Source organism: Anneissia japonica, unplaced genomic scaffold (assembly GCF_011630105.1).
Source record: "Anneissia japonica isolate Jap-2015-1 unplaced genomic scaffold, ASM1163010v1 scaffold9668_len1562885_cov226, whole genome shotgun sequence".
In the NCBI taxonomy this organism is placed as follows: Eukaryota; Metazoa; Echinodermata; class Crinoidea; order Comatulida; family Comatulidae; genus Anneissia; species Anneissia japonica.
In genome coordinates this window covers 1,492,928-1,505,663 of record NW_022711326.1, presented here as the reverse complement: position 1 = coordinate 1,505,663, position 12,736 = coordinate 1,492,928, and the positions used below count along the sequence as shown (strand labels likewise).

Sequence of the window (12,736 nt, the reverse complement as noted above, 5' to 3'; positions counted from 1 at the left end):
TTGGACACCTGTCATTTATTTTGTTTAATTACACAGTCACCAACTACTGCACAATGTCAAGTGTTTAATGTAATGTTTGACCTTTAAACTCAGTACATCAAATATGATGTCATTAATTTCGTTATCAACATTGATTGGCGGATGTGACAGAAATGTGTCAAAATAGATTTATTTGCTTTTATCATAATGTTCATTAGATACATTTTGCTGTGAACCAGCAGTTGTATACATTATGCAAAAAGTTAAATTATAGGTAGATTATGCTGACACTGACTATTTGTCATATGAATATGAATATTCATGACAATATCATTATACATTGCATAAATTATTCATCATGAATGTATATATGTGATTTGTATTAGTAAATTAATTTTAATGTAGCACCATATTTTGACTAAAATAATTTATACCATGTTTAAAGGTATTGTCATTATATACTTAAAACTGAGAGTCGTGCTATTAAGCCTATTTCTGGTTAGCTTATAATTGTGAAACGAAAACGAAGTATAAAATACAAATGAATATTATAATACTGTCTGCCTTTTACTAATCGTTTTTATTTATCGCTATTGACCAGAACCGAAATTCGGACCTCATTTCCAAACACACTGATCCGATTTTCTGATCACTTCGGTAAGCTTTCCTATCCGAAAATTCAGATTCGGTGTGAATGCTCTCGTGAGATATTGCTGGGTCGACGCATACACCTGTCTCTTATACACATCTAGATGTGTATAAGAGACAGCATTTGTATAGTGTCACCTGTTCAAATATACACACACAGCACTCACTGCACATGCGTACGTCTGTAAACAGTTATACTTGTAAGTTTATAACGTTCTTTTATTCACTGTCTTCTAGGCATCTTGTCATAACAAGAGAATACGCAACAGAACCAACGTAGACACCGGGAAACCATCAATAAATACTACTCCGTAGATCACATTGTTTTTAACAATTAAGTAATAATTATGTGGAATAGGCCTATAAGATATATAATGTCAGACTCGTTTACGATATTCCCATGATTTGAATTTCTAGGCATTCCATTACAATTATTGATTTCCAAAAATAAAGAAGAAAGTTGGCGCCTTATATTTTTTGTGCGATAATTACTTGCCAAGGGCGCAAATGATAGTCTGCAAAGGCTCGACGTCGACTTTGATTATGATAAAGGTTTTTGTAAATTATAAAGTCGTTTATGCCATCATTGAAAACTTATGCCATCATTAAACTGCGTCAGCAAGTTAGACAGATTTAAAAATGACTCGCAATTGAAAATATTCGGTTGAAATTATTGGTTTTATTATTAGTTGCACACTGAGTAGGCCCTAATTAATGTTGAAGGCTTATGACATTTAGAAAATTAAATATCCTGAAATCACCGTCTTGAATTGGCTGTGATAGCAGCTCGTATGTACGCGTACGTGCTCGCAGGTCGTTAGGATACACCACTGTGAGATCGGGCAGCTGTCAATCGAGCCATATTATTTGCTAGGTTGCGACGTTTTTGTAGGGCATCGATTCATCTCAAAGTTACTGTGACCTAATCCATTTTTTGAAAATACAGTAGAGCCCCTATTAAAGGGACACCTTCGGGACCAAAGTAAGTGTCCCCAGGGTTGGCCATAACGTTAAAAGATGTACTTTCCCTTGTTTCGAGGCCGAAAAGGTGTCCCCTTAATAGGGGTGTCCCAAAGGAGGGGTTCTACTGTAGTTAAGTTTACAGTCTGTATTAGCCTGTATTAAGTGTGGAGTAGACCAAGGTAGGCACCGAGTAATGAACAAGTGTATGAATATACCGTGCCAAAAATTTTTTATTTTTTTTTAATTTAAGCTAGATATTGATATAAAAATGGATTATTTTATCTCTTTGCTTGTATATATAGAAATGAAGGGTATGGTTACTTTTAGGAATAATTAAAATAACCAGCTAATTGAATAATAGAACCGCGCGGCAGTAAAAATGTATATGCTCTTAGTATTCAACTTAAATTGACAAAACTAATAAAATGGGGATTTATTGTCTGCTATGTACATGGATAGAGCGCGGTATAGTAGCTGGACAGAGTGCTGTGGTTCATGTGTAAGATAATAATGTTAGAAACTGTCAGCTATTTTTAGATTTATAGACGAATAACCAAGCAATGAAAGCCTTGTAAAGGTGGATAAATTAGTCCGTAGGTGTATTTATTATAAGGATACAAACCATGTTTAAAGGTATTGTCATTATATACTTAAAACTGAGAGTCGTGCTATTAAGCCTATTTCTGGTTAGCTTATAATTGTGAAACGAAAACGAAGTATAAAATACAAATGAATATTATAATACTGTCTGCCTTTTACTAATCGTTTTTATTTATCGCTATTGACCAGAACCGAAATTCGGACCTCATTTCCAAACACACTGATCCGATTTTCTGATCACTTCGGTAAGCTTTCCTATCCGAAAATTCAGATTCGGTGTGAATGCTCTCGTGAGATATTGCTGGGTCGACGCATACACAGTAGGAGGTACGGTATACTTTTAATATTTGGATGCTGGCATAGCATAGCGCGCATTGCATACACCTGAATTCAGCCACGTTTCTGTCATGGTTATTATTTGAGGAAAATAAATAAAATATCTTTAACCCTTTATCTTTAGAAGTAGGCGCGAGTGCCATGTACGTACTGACAGTTCGTTGGAGTGAACCGCTTTAAACTTGCCCCGTACTGATAGGCTCACATGAATTGTAGAATTGACGACACTTGTAGCATGAACGAAATAAATCGGGCCACTGATATTGATTTTAGGGGCACGCTTTAATCACATTTACTTGCTGGGAAGTGCAGTGGAGTATAATAAGAGAAATGCCTCCCCCCACCAAAAAATACCCAGTTAATTAGCTCGGCTTAAATACACGTCACTAAAGCAGTTACTCTTATTACCTTATTTTAACAGCTTGCTGCCCTTTACTTAATCCTCCCCTCCTCACTTAAAGTTAGCGCCCCTCACCCTTCTGCACTCCTACACATCCATCTTCTCCAGGTGCCCCTTCACAAAAAATATCAGTGAAGCTAAGTTATGTGTCAGAAAAGGCACCTGGGAAAAGAATACTGGCTTGAGCAACATAGAACTCACAGACGCCTACCGTACTAGGCCTACTCCTGAAGAGATAGGAGGAGAAAAGTTTAGCAGACTATAAATTAAAAAGCAAGTCAACTTAGATTACTTTATACTTTTATTAATTGGGTTAAAATGCCTCCAAACATTCTAAACAAAAACTCTAAAATTATCGATGTTTTAATTGCATTTTCGAGAGGTTTCCGTGTCATTAATGTATATCACTATACTATTGAACCATTCGGTATCAAAGGTGCATTTTAATCATCGGCATTGCATTTCTCCGTCGTCTATACCTTAGGGGCTGTTCGGGACTTAAATGATTCGCACACTGACAGACCAGTCCTATTAAAAACGTCAAATCGGAGAGCATACTCGCGTCATGAGGAAATTCGTTGATTACAAAGTTTACCTTCACGTCTGATCTAGAACACCATCCTATGTCAGATTTGAAACCAGTCTGCCTGAAAAAAATATTGATCATTTGGCAATAATAAAAATAGCAGCAATAGTACCGTAATTATCATTATCATGATCATTAGCAGCAACATCACCATCACAATTTATCATCAAAATAAACCAACGTGTCCTATTAGTTAGTCACACAAGTTTTAAACGTCCCTTCCAAAAGACAGCGTGCCATCGTCTGTTTATTGGGACAGCAAAGTACTGCAATGGAGGGCAGGGTTCAAGATAATCTCCCCTTTGGTGTCAAGATATAATGATTTATTAAATTAAAAAGCAGCACTTATTTATTTTGTTGTCATTAAATTTTGATTGACTATAAAAGGACAAATTTCAACTAGTGGGAAACTAAAGAAGCAATAGTAGCAATACTTTAAAAACACATTTCAACTCTATTATGCAAATTAGGCTCTAGGGGGGGGGCGGCTGATGTTAATATAAGTTGATGATTAATAAATACAATTCTCAGAAACATTTTCTTCAACATGTAATAAATTTAATTACTTCACATTCGAAGAAGCATTGATCACACTTAGTGAAGTGTGAATCCCTTAACACAAGATGCTCTGCATAGACCATGGAGGAATTATGTTTTATAAACCAATGAAAAAATGAAAGAAAAATCCTGCTACTGTTAGAATTGAACCCAGAACCCTGGAACAAGAAGACAAGCACTTTAACAACCAAGCAATTAAAATCCAAAATTATATTGTATATAATTAATAATTATAATATATTATTTTTAATGCATTTTTTTAAAATATATATTTTGTATATTATTAATTTGATTTCTCTTAATATATTAATATACTTAAATATATACATTAATACTGTATATTTAAATTTTTCATTGTTTATAATAATTATATATTTTAATATTCAGTGCTGTGAGTTTAAATGTTTTCCAGTTTCTAATGCATATTCTTCTTTTATGTTGGACCAATGCATTTGAATAATATGCCTAATTTTCATAACAATATTCATATAATATATCCATTGATTTAAGGAATTCCTTCACTTTTCATACATAATATTGAATTTGAAGTGATTTTCTTCGGGTTCTAATATACCTGGTTTTACGAATGCCATTTTTTCTGCCACAACGCGCACACAGCGGATCGTTTTTAATGATGATACATCGGATCGTTTTTAATGATGATCCGTTCAGACTGCCACCGACAATCAGTAGACGGCGTCACATTGCCTAGCGCTCCCAGGTGAGTTAAGTTTGATTCATCATACGATGCAGTGAGTGGCTGACTTTAATCTGTTGAAAGTTGTCATAAAGGTCTGTTGAATTTGACAGACAAACATCAAACTGAATATGATCTTATCTGACAGACTAATTTATTCATCATGAAGTGTGATTAAATTAGATAAATAAACCATTTCTTTAAAATTCATTTTATTAGCCTATAAGTAACAGAAGTACTATAGTAACAAATTCATTAAAGTTAACTTTTGAAACAACACAGCAGTAGTATATAGGAACCAAGAAATTCCCATAGTAATAGATTCACAGTGAAACAAGCTAATCTATGCTACAGGATAAAAAATACTGCAAAAGGCTTTTTCTCAAGCCATGGTAAGAACAACAGAATAATCCAGTTGTCAAATTTTGTACCAGCGTCATGACAGCACATGACACTGATGAGTTTGACATATAAAAACAAAACACCATCATCCACCCATCATTCACTTTTCACTATTTTTAATATCAAATTCGACTTTTGATTTCAATATCCGGACACTGTCAGTCATCATCGTTGACGTAGTGTAAGCGTTGGCTTTGCAAGTCTTCGTGTGTTTTGCGTATTAGTTGCATCTGCTTCTGATTTCCATTTTCCCTGAATTACAAACAAAACAATTAAATTAAGAAAAATGTGATGATTGATTTGATCAAATTAACTAACACAGCCTGAATGTACCTTGCTCATGATGTTCAGATAAAAATGAAAATGAAGTTAATTTGTTGTAAAATATTTAATAAATAGTAGTAGATAATTAGCCTTACTTTTGAGAAAATTTAATAAATTTAATAACTCCAATTTTGATAATACTATATAACGTTATATAATATTTTGGCTACAATCACACACACCATCTAAGGTTAGCAGGATCCAGATATACGCGCTTACCATTGCGTTCATATTAGAAAATCCCCGATCTAGATATGAAGAAGATGACGGTGGGATCACTGATCAAAATTGGAAATGCATGCATCTGATTGGTTAATGATAAAAATGAGGTCAACCTGTTAACCGATAGCACTCGCTAACCAAAGCGTATCCTCTTCATGGGAACGGTTAGAGCTAACCGATCGTCCGTTCCCACACGCATGCTAACGGTTAACGGTTATCTCCCCATCTGGATAGTGTGAACCTACTCTTTGGTAATTATATTTGTTTAGAATAAATTAAATCAAATCAACTGCTGTAATTGATACTTGGCAGAGATGCTGGGCATTTTTTTATGTACGTGGTCAGGAATCAAATCTGAATGCTGTACATGAATGAAATGTAAAAAAACATAATTGGTCTCCAAGGATATGAGCTAAACTTAGCTGCAAAGAACATTGACTCTTTACACTTAGACTAAAAGTAAGTCATGCCATTTTTGACATGTATTCTGACAAGCAAGTTGTAAAATCACATACTGAACATTAAAATCACATACTGAACATTAAAAAATGAAAGGAAAAAAGCAATCAGATTGTGTATCATCTATAAAATATTATTATTATTATTCAACAATGATGATAATTATTAATATCATAACTGCATCTGTAAATTGTAAAGAAAAATCTCAGTTTTAATTCAAAGTTAATGATTTCCTTAAATATATACAGTAAACACTCAATATTATTTATTTGAGTGAAACATACTTCTAAGATAGGTCCAACACCTCATGACCCAAAAATAATAGAACTTGACTAATTTAAGCTTAAACAATTTTTCCATGGGCCCTATTAATCATTCCTAGGATCATAGTTTAAATAATCAATGCAAACCTACACCTACACAAATATTTTTATGATTCAATGAGAATTCAATTCCAGTCAGCCAAAAATGTATTAAAAAACCTAATATTAAATATTATTTTTTCTTCTGTATAACAATTTGGTTAGTTCATTCACTACGGTAAACGTATACCAGAGACACCAGTGTAATGGTTGCAACCAAGTGAAATTCCCCAACATCTTTGATGATGAATAATTTTAATCTACAGAATGCTACACTTGATAATTAATTTTAAATTATACTGTTTTTGGTAAAATCTACAGAAGAATCAATCCATATTTCTGATTCTTTACTGTTATTAGTACTATTATTAAAATTAAAATAGTATAATTTCTATGTATTTAATCTGAATGTCTCTTATACACATCTAGATGTGTATAAGAGACAGTATATAGGATTGCTAAATTGTTTTAATAATTTACATTAGCTTAACTAGAGCTTTGCTTATTTCCCTCAGGGGTCCATCAAAGCCCACACACCAATATTGGGAGCTAGCCATGAAAAGGTTACATATAACAAAAAGGTTAATAAATCATCATATAAGCTTTTTTAGTTAAATTTAAATTTCTGTGTGATGACTAGGCTGTAAATAGAACCACTTAGTATTAAAGTAACCATCAACTGAAAAATATTTTGAAAATTGTTCAATTAAAACTTTTAAAAATAATCAATAAGTTCTAGATGAAATTTCTACAATTTCTTTAATTTGTTTTCTGCATTTCACAGGACACATCGGAAAAGTACATAAAATATTGTCACACTTGTTAAAAAACTAATTATGTGCTGACACATTGCCAAAGTAATGTGGTCAACGTGGGCGATATGCATTGCATGCAAATGCCATTAGTCGGCTGGAAGTTAATTTTTTTTTTGTCTGGGTTTCAACAATGTCTGATTACAGCAATGTGAACACAACAGCATGGCAGAAATAAACTACTGTTTACACTACAAACAAAAATCCTAAACTAAATATAAATACAATAATTTCAGATTCAGTGTAATTTGGTATAGTTGTAATTACATTAAAACCTCAGTGGGATAAAAAGCCATAATCTGATTTTGCATGTGGGTGTCATGAAATATATTTAATTTGTTATAACTGAAGTCTGTGTTTTCATAGTGTGAATTCGTAGGTGTTGATGTTGTTTATTATAAATATGCTGACATTTACGTTGATATATACCCTGCAATTGGAGCATGACCAATTGAGGAATATACAGTACACTTTAATTTTGAACCTAACATGTAAACATACAGGCTATGGGCTTGAATGCAATTTTTGAAGGAAATAATGACTCCTTTGGGTGTTGTTTTTCACATTACTTTTTCAATAGGGTCCTCAAAACTAAAACTTATTTTTCAATAGTGTCCTGAATACTAAAACTTAGTACATGAGTTTTCCAGTGAAACGGAGGTAATCATTGATTTTAATGAATGCTTTCTGTACTATGTTCATGTCTCTGCTTGTCACCTGAAGAAAGAGGTCATCTGATCATACTTACATAGCTCTCTTTTTAGCGACATCATAAATCAGCGCTATCTTTTTATCCTTTTCATTTAACTGCTGCTGTGTATATTCACTGCTTTGTCTAAATGAGACAACAGACACATTACCATTCATACACCAAGATAAGATAAATCATATTTTGAAAACATTTGTATACAGTAGTCCATAACAAAATGCAAACCACAGAAAATTTGAGTATCATTCTAATATTCTACTAATTCAACTTTGAGGTCAAATATAGGTTTTCCTGTCAATATTACACTTCTTATAAAGGGTATTGCATAACTTACTAATAATTAACAAATGATGAAACATTCATACTCAGCAGATTCAATACTTATATTGAAAATCAATAAGCAGTTGAGACACATGAGGAAACTATTGTGAGGTGAGAAAAATCCTGACAATATTTCTCAAAACTTGAGCCCAGAACCCTGAGATTAAAATGCTGGTGTGTATCTTACCCACCAAACCATAGTTACACAAACTTTATAGAGTGGCAACACTGATACAACAGACAAATAACACAAAACTTACTGATATACTAAATAATGCACAATAATACCAGCTACGAAGTAGATAAGAACACCGTACAAAATCATACGGTTACTCAGCTTGTCAACACCTTGTATACCATAGTAACCCCTAAAATGTCCTTTCTTTGAGTTTGGTGAATGCACTGAATGGTTTACTTCATGGTACCTAGTAGATGATATATATAAATATTGTTAATGGGTTTGTCCGACACAAATTATTATTTGATGTACAAGGATTTTTGGCTAGCAGACTAACAATCAGGTTATAATTTCATATTATAAATGAACAGCTAAGACATGGAATATGTGGTAAAAAAAGTGAAGGGAAAAGAGGCCAGTAATACATACAGTCTGATAAAAAAGGCCAGTAATACATACAGTCTGATAAAAGAGGCCAGTAATACATACAGTCTGATAAAAGAGGCCAGTAATACATACAGTCTGATAAAAGAGGCCAGTAATACATACAGTCTGATAAAAGAGGCCAGTAATACATACAGTCAGATAAAAGAGGCCAGTAATACATACAGTCTGATAAAAGAGGCCAGTAATACATACAGTCTGATAAAAGAGGCCAGTAATACATACAGTCTGATAACAGTAATACATACAGTCTGATAAAAGAGGCCAGTAATACATACAGTCTGATAAAAGAGGCCAGTAATACATACAGTCTGATAAAAGAGGCCAGTAATACATACAGTCTGATAAAAGAGGCCAGTAATAAATACAGTCTGATAAAAGAGGCCAGTAATACATACAGTCTGATAAAAGAGGCCAGTAATACATACAGTCTGATAAATGATATTTGATAAAACTATCTTGGTGCAAAAATACCATCTATTTTCAGAACTAAGCTATATAAAAAATGTATATTTAAACTATTTTGAATGATTGTTATGATTTACAGTACACTAACTTTTTATAAGATGTGTTAAGTTAAATTTGTTGCTGTAAAGCACATAGAAGCTTTTATGCACTACATAACATTATTATTAAAGCGTGAGCGCATAGAAGCTTTTATGCACTACATAACATTATTATTAAAGCGTGTGTGCACTATAGTAAAGTATAATAAATTATATAAGAATTTGCACAAGTTCAGTTCATCTAGTGAATGTAAATTTATACATGACCTATATTTTAAACTGACCAATTGTAGTGGTTGGAGTGTGGTTGGCCGGAACTTGCACCTGAAGTACTCTGCCCCCATCTCAATCTTGAGAGCCTCTCATCATACTGTCGCCTTGAAAGTGGCTTGCTGAGGACATTGTAAGCTTCGTTAAGCTCTACAAACTTCTTATGGTGATTAGGGTTTGATAGATTTCGATCTGGATGAAGCTATAATGTACATCAATTTAGTTAGTCTAAGAAACTTAGACAAACCAAAATTTTGAAAATCTCAGGCCAGCTTTTTCACAAAAATGTTTTTTTTTTACCTAAGAGGAGCATAAAAGGCCACACTCCAAGGCTTAATGTAATACATTTTGGTTACCAGACCACTACACTAAACAACATTTATGGGGTTTGTGATTTTGGTCATAAAACCTAAAATTGGAGATTAGAGCATGGTGAAAAGTTTTTAATTCATTTAGTACAGATCTCTGTATCAATGGGTAAGGCATTTGACTTTAAAATTATCTTGTACACCAGAAGAGCTGATAAGTTAAAAATTCAACTGTGCACATTTACAATGAGATAATGATTTTCTGCCATTAACTACACCTTTATATATTTCCTTTGAATATTCTTTTGGAATGTTAAGCCATGACAAAGTATTTTCATCATCATTGTTAAAAACCAAGCTAAATAATATATTTTTTAAAATATGTAAATGGCATGTGAATCCCAATGGGAATAGAACTCACCATCTACATCTTAGAGTTAAACACAATAAATAAATAAATACAACTGCACTTATTTCCTCACCTGCTTTGACAGTGAAAAATAAGCCTGTTTTATCTCTTTCCTACTTGCAGTTCTTGATACATTTAGAACATCATAAAAATCAGATGCTTCTAAAGCAATACTGTACAAATGAAACATAATGAAAGTTTTTTTTTTTTTTATCTTTCGTGGGGAACACCCACATTTATTCAAACAATTTTACATAATTTCTTTATCATCATCATCATCATCATTTACATATAAAAATACATTCCTCAATAAACCTATGCCTAATAAAATACAACAAATTAACCTTGATATTTAGTAATAATATTAAAAATAAAATACAAATTTCAACTTTACACAATAAAAATGGAAGAAAGAACATTGAAAATCCCAGTATATAATATGAGGCAAGTCATTAATATGAACATATCATTAATATGAACAAGTCATTAATATAAACATAATGAAAGTTAGCATTAAAACTTTAACAATCTTTAAGGACTATATTATTAAACTAATTTATTTCTGTTAAACCTTCCTCATCATCATCACCCTTCTTATCACCACCAGCATTATTAACCATATCTTCAGGGAATGAATATCCATTGTAAATGAATTGTTATTAATAACCTTAACCTTATTATCCTTATAAATACCTTGATGATGAAAAGGACCTGTGAGCCAAGATGAGGTAGCTGCAGCATTTTGTACATCGTTTACACAATGTTAGAATACAATCCATGTCTAAGTTATCAAATAAGAAAAAGTGTCACTTTAGTCAATTATGCTCCTAAGTGCTTTAGGATAGTTAAATAATTTTTCGTTGATTTGAAAGATTACCTGAGACACGGGCTGAGACTTAATATACTGTAGTTATAGTACACAGTATAGTATGTACTATAGTATAGTAGTGTAGTATATAGTGATAGTATAGTTCACAATTCCTCAGCAAGAAAAAAAAATGTAATCCTCACAGAATGTGATCCTCTTGGAAATAGGCTTTCCCATTGGTTGGGGACATGGGTCATGGATCAGGCAAATCATGGTGGCACTAAATCCATCTATTATTATACAAGATACAGTATCTATAATTTGGAGTTTGCACAGTATAAATAGACAACACATCACGGATCAGGTGCGATCCATGGACCGCGGGTATCACATGATACAATGAGGTGCATTCATTGATTGTATGGCCAGGGAGTTGTTATTTATAGTGTCACTATAACAACTCCCTGGTATGGCCTATGCCTTATATCAGTATCTACTTTTTTTTACTAATATAATAAACATTACTTCGGACGACAAAGCCTTGATACACTCTTTGCAGGTGGTGGTAGTAGTCGCAGTATGCCTAGCAGTAGTAGGCCCTAGTAGTAGTAGTAGTCTAGTAGTAGTAGTAGTACAAGTAGTAATGATGGTTGTAGCAGGCCTAGGCCTAGCCTGCCCCTCATCGTCATGAAGGGAGGAAACAAGTCTGAATCAGCCTAACCTGGGCCGGGATGCCGTCCCGGTCCGTACGGGCCTACCTAGGCTAGGTCTAGCTAGGCAGGGAGTTGTTATAACAACTCCCTGCTAGGACCAAAGAGTATAATAATGCTAGGCTACTATTATGGCCAGGCGTAGCCTAGGCCTAGCTAGGCCTAGTAGTACAATGCCTAGAGGTTTAGCCATTTCAACAAACGAAATCGCTCAAGCAATACTCACTGAGGATATTAAAAATGTGAATTAATCATATAAAGCTCATTAAAAACAACAAATTACTGTACTGAAAATTTCGCAGTCGTCGTGTAATGGCTATCGGCACTGCCGCAGTGCGAAAGATAGGCGCTGTTTTCTATCGGCACTGCCGCAGTGCCACAAAGCTGCTGTTTTCTATCGGCATTGCCGTAGTGCGAAAAAGTTGCTGTCTATCGGCACTGCCACAGTGCGAAAAGCTGCTGTTAATCGAATCGATGTTTTTATCGATAGATGACATTATGGTACCAATAATTAATTAGGTTTAGCCTAGCCTATATTATTGTTAACATTATATTACATATGTTTTACAATTAATTATAATTATTTCTAATTAAATTATTAAATATATACATTATTATATTTATTTATTTATTTTTTTATATATTTATTTCGTACTAACCAACATCGATAACAACCGCCACTAACAGGTTAAAATACATATAAAATATTTATGTAAATAGATATA

At 33.2% G+C, this 12,736-nt stretch overlaps 2 protein-coding genes across 5 annotated transcripts in view; one reads left to right on the top strand and one right to left on the bottom strand.

Moving 5' to 3' along the window:
- Positions 1-2,337, top strand: part of LOC117107359 (SPARC-related modular calcium-binding protein 2-like) — a 43,775-nt gene extending 41,438 nt beyond the window's left edge. The window contains exon 12 of the mRNA XM_033249013.1: positions 865-2,337. Coding sequence (XP_033104904.1) covers positions 865-878 — 14 coding nt within the window. The 3' untranslated portion in view covers positions 879-2,337. The remainder of the gene's footprint in view (positions 1-864) is intronic.
- A 1,711-nt stretch (positions 2,338-4,048) lies between these two features.
- On the bottom strand, positions 4,049-12,391 carry LOC117107434 (dnaJ homolog subfamily C member 4-like). Of its 4 annotated transcripts, none has more exons than XM_033249123.1 (7): positions 12,238-12,391; positions 11,187-11,274; positions 10,567-10,666; positions 9,791-9,978; positions 8,639-8,803; positions 8,097-8,183; positions 4,049-5,421 (listed from the first exon to the last, which is right to left on the bottom strand). In XM_033249123.1, the coding sequence occupies exons 2-7, from the start codon at positions 11,270-11,272 to the stop codon at positions 5,328-5,330; spliced, it is 720 nt and encodes a 239-aa protein (XP_033105014.1). In that variant the 5' UTR covers positions 11,273-11,274; positions 12,238-12,391; the 3' UTR covers positions 4,049-5,327. The 4 variants fall into 4 exon arrangements, with proteins under 4 accessions (XP_033105014.1, XP_033105015.1, XP_033105016.1 ...); XM_033249124.1 differs by having other exon boundaries at positions 12,300-12,342; XM_033249125.1 differs by lacking the exon at positions 12,238-12,391 and adding an exon at positions 11,827-11,959.
- Positions 12,392-12,736: the final 345 nt, after the last annotated feature.

Excerpts from the sequence above, each read along its gene's own strand:
- LOC117107434 (XM_033249122.1), bottom strand. The coding sequence starts at position 11,574 with ATGATTTGCCTGATCCATGACCCATGTCCCCAACCAATGGGAAAGCCT. Across the intron at positions 10,667-11,186 it reads AGGTCCTTTTCATCATCAAG|TATTGCTTTAGAAGCATCTG; the intron begins GTATTTATAAGG and ends TCATTTGTACAG. Across the intron at positions 5,422-8,096 it reads GTCGCTAAAAAGAGAGCTAT|GGAAAATGGAAATCAGAAGC; the intron begins GTAAGTATGATC and ends TTTGTAATTCAG.